This window comes from Argopecten irradians, chromosome 6 (assembly GCF_041381155.1).
Source record: "Argopecten irradians isolate NY chromosome 6, Ai_NY, whole genome shotgun sequence".
Taxonomy (NCBI): Eukaryota; Metazoa; Mollusca; class Bivalvia; order Pectinida; family Pectinidae; genus Argopecten; species Argopecten irradians.
Window position 1 is genome coordinate 1,845,140 of NC_091139.1, and position 17,878 is coordinate 1,863,017.

Consider the following 17,878-nt stretch of genomic DNA (forward strand, 5'->3'; position numbering starts at 1 on the left):
TATGAGTCGGACTTATCTCATTTATATAAAATATGATTGTCCTTCCCAAATGATGTTTCACACCAAATATGGATGAAATCAATCGAAGGATGAAGGAGGAGTAGGATTTTAAAGCTTAAAATAAAAAATATATGCCCTTTTTGGGCCCCACCCCTCAGCCCCTAGGGGTTGGACCAGGCTCAATTATATAAAATGTGATTGTCTTTCCCCAATAATGTTTCACACCAAATATGGATTTAATCCACTCAAGGGTTAAGGAGGAGTAGGCTTTTGTATAAATAGTCCTACGCACGGCGGACGACGACGGACAAAACATGATGACAATAGGTCATCCTGACCTTCGGTCAGATGACCTAAAAACTTGTCTTGTAGTTAACCAAAATATCATTTTAGGTGTCAAATATTTTGCTAAAACTATCAATTTGAATGAGATTAACTACAGAGAACACCAACTAATTAGAAAGAATACATTAATAGCATTTATTTCCTCAATTTGTTGTTTTTTCTGTAACATAAAATAGTTAAAATAAGGAATTGAATAAATCATTGTAGCAAATATACATATTATTTTTGTAATTTCTGAAGAAAATCTCCAACTAAAAAGAGAGTGAAGAGAATAATATAATTAATTGGTAGAGGAAAATCGTCCAAGAGCTGTCTCAAGAACATGTATAGAACATATTCCAACCTTCACTTACATAAGACAACCAGATATACAACTTGGGGGTAGCCCTCTTATCTACCTATCTATATCAGTAATCCCCAAGTGAACCTGGCTCAAAGGAGTTTTTCTGAAACTGCCCGAGAATCAAAACAAATTCATGACATAAGGTTTTAACATTAAAGCCATAAATTTATCGGCATAATAATTCCTTTTGCATAATCATGTTTTGTTACTATATACAAATTTACCTGGTTGCAATACATGTATATACTAGAGGGGAAAATGCAGGCTAGGTACAATTAAAGGGTCATGTATTGGACATCGATCCAATACTTTCAGCACAAAAAAAAGTACCAAATGCCACATACATTACATTACCAGATATTGTCTGACCATCATTTTCAGAATTAACAATCTACTTGGAACACTTGTTACATTATTACAAGTTCCCCAATGATCCTAACCTACAATCATTTGATAATAACAATTAACTCACATAGGCTCTAATCTAATCTAGTCGTGAATCCGACGGGTTCTCATCATGACACTGATCTAGTAGATATGGTATTGGTACTGATACGCTACCATCACCATATTTATCGGATTATATAGTTGGGAACCCTGTGGAATATTAAATAGTTACAACATCTTTACCACACACAAAATAACTGGACAGTATTGATGAATTCTTTCATGCAATACAGTAGTACTGAATATATAATATCGGCTACAGTATTATCAGATACCATATCATCACAGTAGATACAGCATAACACTGAACGATCATAAACTTTCAGGTTTGTTCCAAAGTAGAATTCATAACGGTAAATACAGCAGTGTTTTACTGGTCATAGCTTTAAGTTTAAATGGCATGCTTCTGCTTGCAAACACTTCAAGGTTGTGGCCCAAAGACTATTTAGAATATTCCCGCATTAGAACTACTCTGAAAACATGGATTAGATTTTGGAGCAACAACAAATGTAACAACACAACTGGAGCAAAATATTTATGGGGATGCAGATAGGATGAGAACCAAAGCCTTGGAAGTGACCAACGATACAACAGATAGGCTTATATCTCCCCAGTCCCCTACATACTTTGTTTCTGATGTCAGCACTTAGTAAAATATCTGGGTTACAAATAAAAAGGGCGACAGCTCTGTAAAACGTATTAATCAACACAAACATCTGTAATAAATAATTAATCTATAACAACAGTGGTGTATAAGAGACAATCAGACATTGCCTGAGTAAAATAGTCAGTGTACCCCACTTTCTGTTGATTGCTGTAAAGTCACAGAATCTTTGTCGTCGTGAATGTCAACAGAACTTCAACGGGTTCAATTAGACCCAACATTTGTCCTAGTCAAACCAACAGTCCTTAACAGGCTTCACTCATCAGTCCACTACATTGTGGAATACATTTCAGGAGGCTTACAGAATGAAGACTTCCCTCATCCAATCAAGGCAAATCATACATGTGTCAGCATTTGCAGTCTATAGAGGTTTAATATCACAGCACTGAACATGTGGCTTGTTTCCTCTGCATTTATTTGATCACATTACAGTTCATTTGATCCTAATGCTTTCTCACTTGACTACAAAGTGCACTCACTTGACCCCAAAGTGCATTAATTCACTTGACCTCAAAGTACACTCACTTGACCAAAGAGTCCTTGCTTCACCCATGAATGCAGTATACTTCCCTTACCCTAGAATAGGAGAACCTTCTACTTCATTGACCAGATTCGGCCACATGAAATTCATTTCATGGGCTCAACAGTTCGCTTCATGATTGGACAGTGAGCTTTCATGACCCCAATATGCACAGTATGATTCATTCAGCCCACGAGTGCACGTTCTGAAACCCCAAGTAAACAAATTTACATATTCAGAATTAAGTAACATCAACCTCTTCTGGAGTAAACAATCTCTATCATGTATAAATGTCCCATGTTGACCTTTGTAAAGGTCACGCAAAACTGTCAGATATTCCTTCCATCCAGGCCTGTTCAGTTAAGTATTGTTACTCTGCCAGAACCGCTGACTGTGACGACACGAGCTAGACCTCTGAGACACACCAGTTTTTCAGGTGTTGGATTTCTGTCCCTCCTCCTCTGTAGACGTTTCTGACTGACCCTCCGTGGGGGCAGGTGTTTTGTTGTCAGTATCCGTCTCCATCTCCGATTTGTTTCCGTTGGTATCCATGTCTAATGCTGATCCGGTTCCTTCGTGGGTCTCCAGTTCCATCAGCAGAGCATTAGCATCATCCAGGGTAGACTACAAGAATTACAATATAGATAAGGCAACAGAATATCTCAGATTATATGTAAGAAATATTGATAATATTGAATAAAAGTATCTCTCTTGCTATGGGAACAAAATCTTAAATGCAATAACAAGTGCAAATAAGGTAACAAAAGTGTCAGAACTTTGGCTAAATTTTATGCGATGTATGAGGAGACAGGAATAGTATGATGTACTAGTACACAATAAGAGCAGCAGAAACTGATAAAGAAACGTGTGTAAAGACATGTACACTCAGAAATGTTAGAAATACTACAGTATTGGTACACAACGTGAGATCAAGATAACCCAGAGTGATTTCATAATAATTTACCTGGGCACTTATTGTTCGCTGGAATGACTTGCGGTTAGAATCCTCATTGGATACAGTTGAGGTGGAAGAAGGATTCCAATAATACTCTGACATCTGGAAAACAAACATCAGTAAATGTTTGACAGTTAAATTTACAAAAGAAAAACCATCAGTACATTTTGACGGTTTTTGTATGAAAACAAGCACCAATAAATGTTTGACAGTTAATTTACAAAAGAAAAACCATCAGTAAATGTTTGACGGTTTTTGTATGAAAACAAACACCAATAAATGTTGAATAGTTTTTGTATGAAAACAAACACCAATAAATGTTCAATAGTTTTTGTATGAAAACAAACACCAATAAATGTTCAATAGTTTTTGTATGAAAACAAACACCAATAAATGTTCAATAGTTTTCGTAAGAAAAAAAAACACCAATAAATGTTTGACAGTTATAGTAAGAAAACAAACATCAGTAAATGTTTGAAAGTTTTTGTAAGAAAACAAACACCAATAAATGTTCAATAGTTTTTGTATGAAAACAAACACCAATAAATGTTTGACAGTTATTGTAAGAAAACAAACATCAGTAAATGTTTGAAAGTTTTTGTAAGAAAACAAACATCAGTAAATGTTTGAAAGTTTTTGTAAGAAAACAAACATCAGTAAATGTTTGACAAATTATTGTAAAATTATGGTGTAGCACGATAAAAACTTGACCGATCAATGCAATTTGATGGAGTTTGAATCTAAAAACAACTGAGAAGAACATATAAATAAAATAATAACTGCCAGCAAGAAGACGTTGTGTAAGAACATTTCCGAAATATTATTCAATTAAAGTAACGTGAACTTTCATTTTTTTTTTTTATATATCCAACCATATCCATGAAACACCAGGGGTTACTTTCTCATACAATGTCATAACAAAACTGAAGGTGCTGTATGCTGCATACATAAAATGAGACAGGCTAATATGGTCATTTGATGTACATCACAAGAAATCGTTTGGTTGAATTAAGGTATACTGTGTCAGTTCTGAAGTTATGACCACACTTTTGTAATCTTCTAAGCCTTACTAGGCCTAAGATTTGTCATGTGCTGCCTTCACTTACCATTACAAAGTCCAGGGGTGGATACCACGATAGTGATAGTAACCCCTGGAGCATTATAATGGTGAAACCTACATCTGATTCTCAAGGTTTTCTACAGATGTGTATTTCCTAAATCTGTTAAATCATGACTGATCACCAGCAATTGTACCTTTTTCTTCAGCCAGTTGACGGCCCACTGCCACTTGGGTGGGATCTGCATCAGGTAGTTTTTGGCCGCAGAGCACCTGTTGGCCAGACTGACCAGGAACTTGATACAGGAATAGGATCTCCTGCTGTCCAATAGGTGGTTCTGTCGAATCACACCTGGAAGAAAACACACACAAAGACAATAATTAGATCTGTCATGAATTAGGTTGACATCAAGGTTTAAAAGCAAATATTTTATTACATTAAACTACAAATTAATTTAGGGTCTTGGAAGGATAGACGGACGGACGGAGCCCAAAACAATATCCCCCGCAAACATGTTTCCCTGGGGATAATTAAGCTGAAATATTTGAAGTTTTGCTATGGATTCATTTTTATCTCGCTGTAAAGAAATCTTATACTAAATGATCATGTTATCGAGTGGTATGCACTGTAGCAGAGATTGATCGCGGTAGCCAAGTAATTGGTCAAGTTTGATTATTGAATGGATTAAAATTGTATTAACAGTGAGTCAGTGTCGTATAAAGGATGGCCTCGTGTGAATGGCTTGGTTGTGTATGTGAAGTGTAACTTGTTTGGGGAGAATGCTTACCTATGAGTCCTTCATATTGCGTGCCAGAGTCATCAATTGTTCCCTCTATGACCAGTTCAAGTCGAGACAACTGCACTGGGTCTTCTAACGACTGTAGAATAAAATATACAAAATGTTACTACAGTGTCACCTGTCAAAACCAGCCCTTGTCCAATCAGGATCCCTGTCTAGTCCAGCTTAATTGTGTGCCTTTTATATTTCTTAATCGTACCTGCATTAATTAAAAACTTATATAATCTGGAAATCTGTCTATATTGACCAAGTATGCTGGTCCTAATGATAAGTTATACATTTTTGTGGGAGTGAAATTTCGTGATTTACTGGTTGGAATTTATTTGCGGGAAGTTATTTTCATGAATTATCTTTGGAGCATTTGAAAACATAATTCATACGACAGTCTAATTAAAAACCTCATGTATATTACCAACTATATATACAGTAATAAAATTTTTTAAAGATCATACCTTGTCTTTCTTAGAAATTTGATTTGTTTAAGAAGGTAAATCCCTCATAGTTTCCATTTATGAATGTATTAACCCGAGATTGATAAAGCTCCATACAATATTAACAAGAACTTATACAACTGTTTAATGTACTATGCAGTACTCTCAATTGTTGTTTTCTTAAAGCCTTATTTCTTTTTCTTTACAGACCATTTGGAATTGTAAGAATTTTTTCTGCAATTTGTGACAAACTCTGCTACAGGACGCTGCAGTTCGGTAAACAAAGGCTCCTTTTTTTTTTTACTATATAGGTGTTTATTATGTTAATGTTTTAAGAATTCTTTTTTCTGACATGGATATACTATTTTTTTACTGATTTTTTTTTTTTTTTTTTGCAAATATATTGACAAGTTATCATTGGTCATATTGTAGGAATTTCTTTTTCGTATCCTGCAGACATACATAAGGATCGAATGAAATCCATGATATACTGCCCATAATATTAATCTACAAAGCTGAAAGCTCTCAAATTTTCTTATGGATATTGTCAATTAATCACGACTGTGCCAATGTTTACAGAGGCTTTCCTTCACCACATAGATAATCTCTTCACTTCCACACTTCACATGGGGAATTAAATACCCCGTCATTACTGTCTGACAAACATCAATATGTCTTTATCCACAATACAGCTGATGAATAATTCATATCAATATGTTATCTGAAATCCTGCCAACACAATATTGTATCTTCACCTGTCAATTATCAATAAAGATATGCGGTTTCATCAAATATAGGAGAAAATAGATGCATTGAAGTGACAGGAAGAGATCCTTATTTGTTAAATTTTCTAATATGACCAATATTATTTATTGGTTAAGTATCAAGATTCAAAATTTGGGAAAGGACGATCAACAAGATAGGTCCAGATGGGATCAACAAGATAGGTCCAGATGGGATCAACAAGATAGGTCCAGATGGGATCAACAAGATAGGTCCAGATGGGACACCAAAGTACACAACAGACATAGATTTCATGATATGCAACCCCCTCAACTACAATTTTAATCCCTGGTCTGGGCATTGAGCTTCCTTGAATTTGAAATTAAATCCACCAATCACACACTTTGGTGGCTATTTTGAATACTTGATTCAAGAAATGATATTAACTACCAGTGTAGTACAATGCTATTTTGACTCCGCTCTCAATATACCATGTTACACTGATATTATTTGGTACATTAGTTATACCCATGCAGTATTCAGTGATATTCTGGACAGATTATGACAGACCACCAAACAGTCAAAAACAAAACTCTACAGCATTTGTTTATATATAAATGCACAAAAGTAGAGAGTCAAAATTGTTTTTGGTAGAGAGTCAAAATTGTTTTTGGTCGGCAAAATGCTTCAATGTCTTACTATGAAGACCTGGGTGCCTTATATACATGTATATTGATGGGTGTAGATTTATGATTTAGCGGTAGGACAGAAGTATAGCTCTGTTTATCGCAATGTTATACACAAGAGGAAGATGGGTGTATTTTTAGGATTACAACTCTGAATATTGACAGTAACATGCTGACTTATAGGTCAGACCCCCTCGGGATAGAGCAGGCTATATATAGAACAGATTAATTTGAAATTGACCCATCATCTGTGTCTATACATAGCTCCTCCATTGATCCGATATACCTCCTACTTGGAATCTTGTTACATGTCAGGTAAAATGGGAAACCATGGATAAAATATCAATTGAGATCAATACATTATGAAACAGAATCACACACAAAAACAGAAAATTGAAACAGTCAAATCAGAAGACAAAGCAGAAATACAGCTATACGAGACAAAACAGACCTAATGTGACAAAACAAAAAGAAACAGGCAAAACAGAACATAAGAAAAAACAACATGAACCCTAATAAACAAAACAAAATATTACCAGATGTGTCTGTAAGAGATAAATGCACTTACTCAAACAACAAACCCGGAACAAGACGCATGGTGGAGGTGGAACATAACGGCAAAGGATGGGACAGAACTGAGACATAGGCTTACAGTCTTACCATAGCTTTGGTATAAAACACAAACAGGGACAGAATTGAGACATGGGCTTACAGTCTCACCATAGCTTGGGTATAAAACACAAACAGGGACAGAACTGAGACATGGGCTTACAGTCTTCTAACGACTGTAGAATAAAAATATACAAAATGTTACTACAGTGTCACCTGTCAAAACCAGCCCTTGTCCAATCAGGATCCCTGTCTAGTCCAGCTTAATTGTGTGCCTTTTATATTTCTTAATCGTACCTGCATTAATTAAAAACTTATATAATCTGGAAATCTGTCTATATTGACCAAGTATGCTGGTCCTAATGATAAGTTATACATTTTTGTGGGAGTAAAATTTCGTGATTTACTGGTTGGAATTTATTTGCGGGAAGTTATTTTCATGAATTATCTTTGGAGCATTTGAAAACATAATTCATACGACAGTCTAATTTAAAAACCTCATGTATATTACCAACTATATATACAGTAATAAATTTTTTTAAAGATCATACCTTGTCTTTCTTAGAAATTTGATTTGTTTAAGAAGGTAAATCCCTCATAGTTTCCATTTATGAATGTATTAACCCGAGATTGATAAAGCTCCATACAATATTAACAAGAACTTATACAACTGTTTAATGTACTATGCAGTACTCTCAATTGTTGTTTTCTTAAAGCCTTATTTCTTTTTCTTTACAGACCATTTGGAATTGTAAGAATTTTTTCTGCAATTTGTGACAAACTCTGCTACAGGACGCTGCAGTTCGGTAAACAAAGGCTCCTTTTTTTTTACTATATAGGTGTTTATTATGTTAATGTTTTAAGAATTCTTTTTTCTGACATGGATATACTATTTTTTTACTGTTTTTTTTTTTTTTTTGCAAATATATTGACAAGTTATCATTGGTCATATTGTAGGAATTTCTTTTTCGTATCCTGCAGACATACATAAGGATCGAATGAGATCCATGATATACTGCCCATAATATTAATCTACAAAGCTGAAAGCTCTCAAATTTTCTTATGGATATTGTTAATTAATCACGACTGTGCCAATGTTTACAGAGGCTTTCCTTCACCACATAGATAATCTCTTCACTTCCACACTTCACATGGGGAATTAAATACCCCGTCATTACTGTCTGACAAACATCAATATGTCTTTATCCACAATACAGCTGATGAATAATTCATATCAATATGTTATCTGAAATCCTGCCAACACAATATTGTATCTTCACCTGTCAAATTATCAATAAAGATATGCGGTTTCATCAAATATAGGAGAAAATAGATGCATTGAAGTGACAGGAAGAGATCCTTATTTGTTAAATTTTCTAATATGACCAATATTATTTATTGGTTAAGTATCAAGATTCAAAAATTTGGGAAAGGACGATCAACAAGATAGGTCCAGATGGGATCAACAAGATAGGTCCAGATGGGATCAACAAGATAGGTCCAGATGGGACACCAAAGTACACAACAGACATAGATTTCCTGATATGCAACCCCCTCAACTACAATTTTAATCCATGGTCTGGGCATTGAGCTTCCTTGAATTTGAAATTAAATCCACCAAACACACACTTTGGTGGCTATTTTGAATACTTGATTCAAGAAATGATATTAACTACCGGTGTAGTACAATGCTATTTTGACTCAGCTCTCAATATACCATGTTACACTGATATTATTTGGTACATTAGTTATACCCATGCAGTATTCAGTGATATTCTGGACAGATTATGACAGACCACCAAACAGTCAAAAACAAAACTCTACAGCATTTGTTTATATATAAATGCACAAAAGTAGAGAGTCAAAAGTAGAGAGTCAAAATTGTTTTTGGTCGGCAAAATGCTTCAATGTCTTACTATGAAGACCTGGGTGCCTTATATACATGTATATTGATGGGTGTAGATTTATGATTTAGCGGTAGGACAGAAGTATAGCTCTGTTTATCGCAATGTTATACACAAGAGGAAGATGGGTGTATTTTTAGGATTACAACTCTGAATATTGACAGTAACATGCTGACTTATAGGTCAGACCCCCTCGGGATAGAGCAGGCTATATATAGAACAGATTAATTTGAAATTGACCCATCATCTGTGTCTATACATAGCTCCTCCATTGATCCGATATACCTCCTACTTGGAATCTTGTTACATGTCAGGTAAAATGGGAAACCATGGATAAAATATCAATTGAGATCAATACATTATGAAACAGAATCACACACAAAAACAGAAAATTGAAACAGTCAAATCAGAAGACAAAGCAGAAATACAGCTATACGAGACAAAACAGACCTAATGTGACAAAACAAAAAGAAACAGGCAAAACAGAACATAAGAAAAAACAACATGAACCCTAATAAACAAAACAAAATATTACCAGATGTGTCTGTAAGAGATAAATGCACTTACTCAAACAACAAACCCGGAACAAGACGCATGGTGGAGGTGGAACATAACGGCAAAGGATGGGACAGAACTGAGACATAGGCTTACAGTCTTACCATAGCTTTGGTATAAAACACAAACAGGGACAGAATTGAGACATGGGCTTACAGTCTCACCATAGCTTGGGTATAAAACACAAACAGGGACAGAACTGAGACATGGGCTTACAGTCTTACCATAGCTAGGGTATAAAACACAAACAGGGAAAGGACTAAGATATGGGGCTTACAGTCTTACCATAGCTTGGGTAAAAAACACAAACAGGGACAGGACTGAGACATGGGCTTACAGTCTTACCATAGCTAGGGTATAAAACACAAACAGGGACAGGACTGAGACATCGGGATGGGCCTACAGTCTTACCATAGCTAGGGTATAAAAACACATACAGGGACAGGACTGAGACTTGGGCCTTCAGTCTTACCATATCTCCGACGAAGGTTTCCTTCGCTATAAAATACTAACCAATGACTTCCACACACCACCAACAGTCAGAACATGTAAACACCAATAATAGCAGGTCTCAGGAATGGTAAACTGCATCAGAATCCCTGCTTTGGGATTACCACGGCCAGGTATAAAAGTAGCTGGCTTAATGGGTAGGGTTAGCCACAGCTCAGAATCTCTGGTGGCAGGAGACCTTGAGCCAGGTATAGAAGTAGCTGGCTTAATGGTAGGGTTAGCCGCAGCTCAGAATCTCTGGTGGCAGAAAACCTTGAGCCAGGTATAAAAGTAGCTGGCTTATTGGTAGGGTTAGCCGCAGCTCAGAATCTCTGGTGGCAGGAAACCTTGAGCCAGGTATAAAAGTAGCTGGCTTATTGGTAGGGTTAGCCGCAGCTCAGAATCTCTGGTGGCAGGAAACCTTGAGCCAGGTATAGAAGTAGCTGGCTTAATGGTAGGGTTAGCCGCAGCTCAGAATCTCTGGTGGCAGGAAACCTTGAGCCAGGTATAAAAGTAGCTGGCTTAATGGTAGGGTTAGCCGCAGCTCAGAATCTCTGGTGGCAGGAAACCTTGAGCCAGGTATAAAAGTAGCTGGCTTATTGGTAGGGGTTAGCCGCAGCTCAGAATCTCTGGTGGCAGGAAACCTTGAGCCAGGTATAGAAGTAGCTGGCTTAATGGTAGGGTTAGCCGCAGCTCAGAATCTCTGGTGGCAGGAAACCTTGAGCCAGGTATAAAAGTAGCTGGCTTATTGGTAGGGTTAGCCGCAGCTCAGAATCTCTGGTGGCAGGAAACCTTGAGCCAGATATAAAAGTAGCTGGCTTATTGGTAGGGTTAGCCGCAGCTCAGAATCTCTGGTGGCAGGAAACCTTGAGCCAGGTATAGAAGTAGCTGGCTTAATGGTAGGGTTAGCCGCAGCTCAGAATCTCTGGTGGCAGGAAACCTTGAGCCAGGTATAAAAGTAGCTGGCTTATTGGTGCACCGAAAAACAAAACATGTATGTTGAATTTATATATGTTTAAGATCATCCTATTTGATAATAATCCTCTCAGGGTGGCATTTCCATAATACCACGCAAGTTAAAATATCTGCCAGTACTGGGTAAATTATATATTTTTTCTGATGTGATACATGTAAATGCGACCATGATTATGAGGCAAAAATAGAAGAAAAAAATAGCAATATAAATAGCGTGTTAAACAATATTTATTCGTACATTAGTTATATTTGAATATATGATTTACTTGTAATAAAACAAAAATTAACGTGTGTTTTCTTGACAAAAACCCACCTGTTTTTTCACAATCTTCTTTGTCTGTCTATTGAATTTCTGTTTGAAAGTTTTTTTCTACGGGTTACAGACTTGTTTTTCAAAAAACAGAAAGGCTTTGGCACAAGCAATCGGTTACTAAGAAAGTAATTTTGTGCAATACTAGGGGCTTAGATCTACTATATACGTCGATGGTGATATCTCCATTCACGAGTGTCACTGCGCTTCCGTTAATCCCGCATGCTCGGATACTACAAACCACACGATCTAAATATAGCACACAATCACACAAGTCACTGTATCAGCTACCTGTGTCAGCCCGCACTGATCATGGTGCGGCTAGACAAGTACGTTTGTCAACGGTATTGTGTCCCGCGCGGTAAAGTATCATATGCCATGCTATTTTACAAAGCAATTCCTTGCATTTCCTAACCTAGAACTTTTGAGTCAACTGACAATCAAGTCTGATAGATAGACTTCATATTATATAAAAATACATGTAAGCATACCATTCTGAATGTTTACTTTTACAAAAGATGTCCTGTTATCGTATGACCTTTATTAGAAATTAGTTCATAAATCTATATTTAAAATCACCGATCGGACGTCATAACAGCAGCTGCTGTATCATATTATAGCAAGTATGACCGGTCACCTGGTGGTCAGTACTGACCTCAGAGACACCAGTGGTCAAACAATCTTTAACATCATTAGGTGTTTACCCTGGGTTAGTCAGGAGATAACACAATTAATCTTATTTGAGGATGATCAATAATACATTAATGTTAGGTTTACCTAGTCTTACCTTTGTGAACTAACGAGCTGATTAAACCATGGCCAGTTTCACCTTACTTTACTTGTAAATAGCTCGATTTTAGTTTCATTTTGTTATAACATCTAAGTCACTAAATCAGAGGAGCCGCAGAGAAGTTGGTGAAATTGTACTTAGAATAGAATATGTACAGTCAAACCTGCAATAGCGGACACCTCTATATAACGGACACCTGTCCATAACAGACAGTGCTAGGAATCCCCAACAAAAATCACTATATAAATGTCATGTATATAGCGGATGCCTCCTCAATGCGGACAGCGGACACTAAATTTAGTCTGTAAGTCGGTACTTTCACTCGAAAAAAACATAAGCTTTCAGTAGAAGTTAGACTACATAAATATACAGTATAGTGGACAAAAAAGACATTGTTTTTGAATGAAAATCACTGTATGAATTGAATGTGTATAGCGGACACTTTCTATGATGAAAGCAGACACTTAAATTTAACCTGAAGACAGTAAATATTCTATAATACAAACAGCGAACATCTTATTTTGAACCTGTGAATTGGTAAAACAACAAAGGAAGCCATATCTGCAATGTTCTTCTTTGTAAGTCAATTAGAGTTATTTCCCTTACGTCACTTTTCGAAACACTCTGGGATTTGCATTATATCTATGTTGGAATACACCTTCGGGACTCGTTGGGTGTGAACCATTATTTGTATAGCGACTTTTTGATGTCAGCCAGTTCACGACTCAGAGACTGAACAGAAGTATTCCGACAAACGCGTCGTGATATATACCACTAAATTTTGTGCGGCGCGTAAAAACCAGAAGAAATCCAGTTTGGAGGCTTGGTTCGCATCATCGTATACGTCATCGGAAAGATGACGTCATGCGTAATGTTGTGGCGGTAAAAATTAATTACGTCGTCTGCTGACGGAATCGCAGGAATTCATGGAAATAACATGGGTAGTCGTGGTAAAGAAGTGACATTAGGCTTAAGAAAAGGGGTCGTAGCGATGATAGAAGGTGGAATAAAACAAACAATTGTTGCAGATAGGTTAGGCATACCAAAATCTACAATTTCTGATATTTGGAAGAGATATGTGAGAGGAGGAAACATTGAAAATACACATCAATGTGGAAGGACGCCATATTTGACAGATTGCGACCAGAGAAGGCTCTTATAAGTTGTGCGCGGAAGTAGGAGAAAAACGTTGGATGAAGTAATAGCCGAATTAAATGACTACAGGAACACTGTATATGATGCACAGTTTAGTAGTAAAACAATTGACCGGAATTTTAACAAGAGGCCCATGGGCCTTAACGGTCATCTGACTCATTGCACAAAACAACAAAGTCACAGTATAAAGCATTGGTTAACGATTCATATAAACAATATGAGGAACTCCTTTGTTGAATATGTAAGTTTCTGAAATAGGTAAATGTCATTTGTTGAACAAACTTGGTAGCCCTTCATCCATATATGGTTTAACCCATTCATGTATTAATATAAAGAGGAGTCAGATTTTAAAGCCAAATTTCAGCAAAGCTTCCATTTTGGACATCCGCCGTACTATCCCCATGGGTCTTAGCTCGGTCCTTTATAAAATATGATTGTCCTCATCTAAAGTTCCCCCTTCTGAATCAATTAAAACCCCTATAGACCATCTTTCCTTGAGATCGGAGACTGAAACCTGAAAACAGGAAGTGGGCCAGCGGCCATCTTGGAATACCAAAATCTTTACGAAAATGTTTGCATGTTCTTCGGCATCAATTTAAACCCCTATAGACCAATTTTCATTGAGAACAGAGACCGAAACCTGAAAACAGGAAGTGGGCCAGCTAAAATTAAGAAATTTGGCCCCAGGGCTAAGACTCATTTAATAAAAATGATTGTCCTTCCCCAATGATGTTTCACACCAAATATGGATGAAATTCATCCAAGGATAGGAGGGGAAAATTTCCCCTTTTGGAGCCCCGCCCCTCTGCCTCTAGGGGTCGGACCTATCTCATTTATATAAAATATGATTGTCCTTCCCCAATGATATTTTCACATCAAATATGGATGAAATCCATCCAAGGATGAAGGAGGAGTAGGATTTAAAAGCTTAAATTAAGAAAATTTCCCCTTTTGGGGCCACGCCCCTCTGCCTCTAGGGGTCAGACCTATCTCATTGATACAAAATATGATTGTTCTTCCCCAATGATGTTTCACACCAAATATAGATGTAATCTGTCCAAGAATGAAGGAGGAGTAGGATTTAAAAGCTAAAATTAAGAAAATTTGCCCTTTTGGGGCCCCACCCCTCAGCCCCTAGGGGTCGTACCTGGCTTATTCATATAAAATATAATTGGCCTTCCCCAATGATGTTTCACACCAAATATGGATGTAATCCGCTCAAGGGTTAAGGAGGAGTAGGCTTTTGTATAAATAGTCTTACGCACGACGCACGGCGCACGACAACGGACGAAACATGATGACAATAGGTCATCCTGACCTTCGGTCAGATGACCTAAAAATCAGGGATACCGTAGAAGGGTAGTGAAGAAAACCATGGTTGTGGGTGAAGTCAATTTGAGGAAACGTTTGACAATTTGCTTTGATAAAAGAAATCTGACTGTAGAAAACTATTGGAAAGATGTTATTTTATCTGATGAAAGTCAAATCGTGATCGGCAATGACAACAGAATTTTTATATGGAGGCGAAAAGACAAGGCATATTGGCCAGCCTGCATCTATCCACGGTCACACCCGAAACTTTCCGTGATGATTTGGGGGTGTATTACCCATCATGGAGTTGGTACTGTACATGTTTGCAGTGTAAATGGAACCATCAATTCACTAAAATATATTGAAATTTTGGAAGAGAATTTGAGGCCAGTTTTAGCGAGACACTTCGTAAACCAGAATTACATTTTTCAACAGGACAATACTCCAGTTCACAAGGCTCGTGTTGTGTCTGAATATTTTACAAACCATATTCCCGTTTTAGAGTGGCCTCCACAAAGTCCTGATTTAAATGTGTGGTTAAAACTTAAAATACGACTAAAAACAGTGGTCAACAACATCACTAATCAAACAGAACTTTTTGACGCAACACAAACCATCTGGCAAGGCATTGATGTAGAATACAAGGTTTATACCAATCGATTCCTGATCGTCTGAAGGAAGTACAAAAGTCCAAGGATCAGATCACCAAATATTAGGTCAGTATCACAACACATGTATTTTTTATAAAGAGTTTTACTATATAGGGTTCTGCAATGTCCCCTATTTATTGAGTAATTACTAAATTTGTGCAGCAGGGGGTATTAGTCATCCACTCTGGCGACAGTTCTAGATTTTGAAATGAACCAGTCACCTATAGTTTAAATTTATAGTTACAATTTAACAGTCTAAGAGTACATTATTTATATTTGCGTATATATCGGAAACCAACCAGTTCTAATATAAATGAGGTTAGTTGGTTTTACTATGATATGCCAGAAAAGTCCACTGTATTAAACAAGATGTATGTGAAATGTTCAATCTCGCTTGCTGTCCACCATTGCACATTGTGGCTGAACGTCATGTATGGCGAACCCTGGCCCTTGCCAATGTAGTAAAGAAAAAGAAATCACTCTTACAGCAGTATGTTTACCTTATTAGGTACAGGCAAACCTGTGTATAAAGGACACCCAGGGGACAAGGCTAAAGTGTCCTTTAGAGAGAGGTGTCCTTTATATAGAGGTCAGTGTGTTGACGAGTTAAGTCCCCTGAATGGTTCAACCTAAGCAATCTTTCCATACACAAATACATGTATTTGTCTCATTTTCTTTCCATTTGGTTCATTTTGGAATAAATGAATAGTAACATAATTTTTATTTAAAGGAACATGTACAGTATATATATATTTTTCATTTCAACCAAATCAGAAAAAATGAATCTGAAATAATAATTTTTTCCTTGATTATGAACAAAACAAGAGGCCCACAGGGCCTGTATCGCTCACCTGGTTTTTTTTTGTGTAATTATCACAAAGACCCTTTTAATTAGAAAAATTAGCAAAAATTGACTCTGAAATTTGTTCAATTTTGAATCACAACCACATAATGATGCTGTAGATACCATACAAATATGCTATCTAATACATAGCTTCAGAGAGGAAGTAATTTATATGAAAATAGTAGCCTAATTGACAGTTTTGGCCCCGCTTCTAAGGCCCCTGGGGGGTCAGCCCTATCATTTGTCCCAAAAAGCAATATTGCACACTATTTCAAATCCCCGGTAACAAACATTAAACCTTATAAGGATTGGCAATATGCACCATTGAAACCTACATATGAAATTTGAGAAAGAAGAATCATTATCAGTGTAACCAAAATTTAACTATTCTTGGCCGCCAGCTCCATGCTTCCCCAAAATGCAATATAACCAAGGGCTCCTGGAATATGAGAAAGATCATGACATTCATGTTAACAAACTTTAACTATTCAATAATCACAAAACAGTCTGCTATCTTGTTGACCGATTGATCCCAAAATTGTTCACACTAGGGCCCTGTGTTGAAATTTTGCTGAGAAATGTACTTTACTATACTAGCCATGTTTCATTGTATGCACAATTTCATTGTCCCATATAATATATCATGGCCAGCCAACATTTTGACCATCCCAAAATGCACCATGAACAAGAGGCCCAGAGGGCCTGTATCACTCACCTGGTTTGTAATGCCAAGTAATTTTTCTAAATACATGCAGGTTCATTGTTTCTTTTCTGAAGGAATTCGAATATTTACCTCTAATTCCCCTATTGGGCCCCACCACTCCTGTCCCCGGGGGTCAGAGCCAAACTTTATACAAGTTCTGTTCCTCTCCCCCCAAGGATACACTATTGGGCCCCAACCCTCCTGCCCCCGGGGGGTCAGAGCCAAACTTTATACAAGTTCTGTTTACCTTCCCCCATGGATGTTTGTGGCCAAATTTGGTCACAAGCCATTGAGAACTCTAGGACAAATAGCAATTTATCGGATTGACCTCTATTTCCCCTATTGGGCCCCACCCCTCCTGCCCCCTGGGGGTCAGAGTCAAACTTTATACAAGTTCTGTTCCCCTTCCCTCATGGATGTTTGTGGCCAAATTTGGTCACAATCCATGCAGAACTCTAGGACAAGTAGCGATTTATAGGATTTACCTCTATTTCCCCTATTGGGCCCCGCCCCTCCTGCCCCCAGGGGGTCAGAGCCAAAATTAATACAAGTTCTTTTCCCCTTCCCCCAAGGATGTTTGTGGCCAAATTTGTCACAACCTATGCAGAACTC

General features: G+C 37.2%; 1 protein-coding gene across 1 annotated transcript in view; it reads right to left on the bottom strand.

The window, feature by feature from the left end:
- Positions 1-461: 461 nt before the first annotated feature.
- LOC138326151 (ubiquitin carboxyl-terminal hydrolase 24-like) overlaps positions 462-17,878 on the bottom strand; it is a 123,716-nt gene continuing 106,299 nt past the window's right edge. The window contains exons 56-59 of the mRNA XM_069272279.1: positions 5,120-5,210; positions 4,529-4,683; positions 3,284-3,376; positions 462-2,943 (exon numbers count right to left, since the gene is read on the bottom strand). Coding sequence (XP_069128380.1) covers positions 2,752-2,943; positions 3,284-3,376; positions 4,529-4,683; positions 5,120-5,210 — 531 coding nt within the window. The 3' untranslated portion in view covers positions 462-2,751. The remainder of the gene's footprint in view (positions 2,944-3,283; positions 3,377-4,528; positions 4,684-5,119; positions 5,211-17,878) is intronic.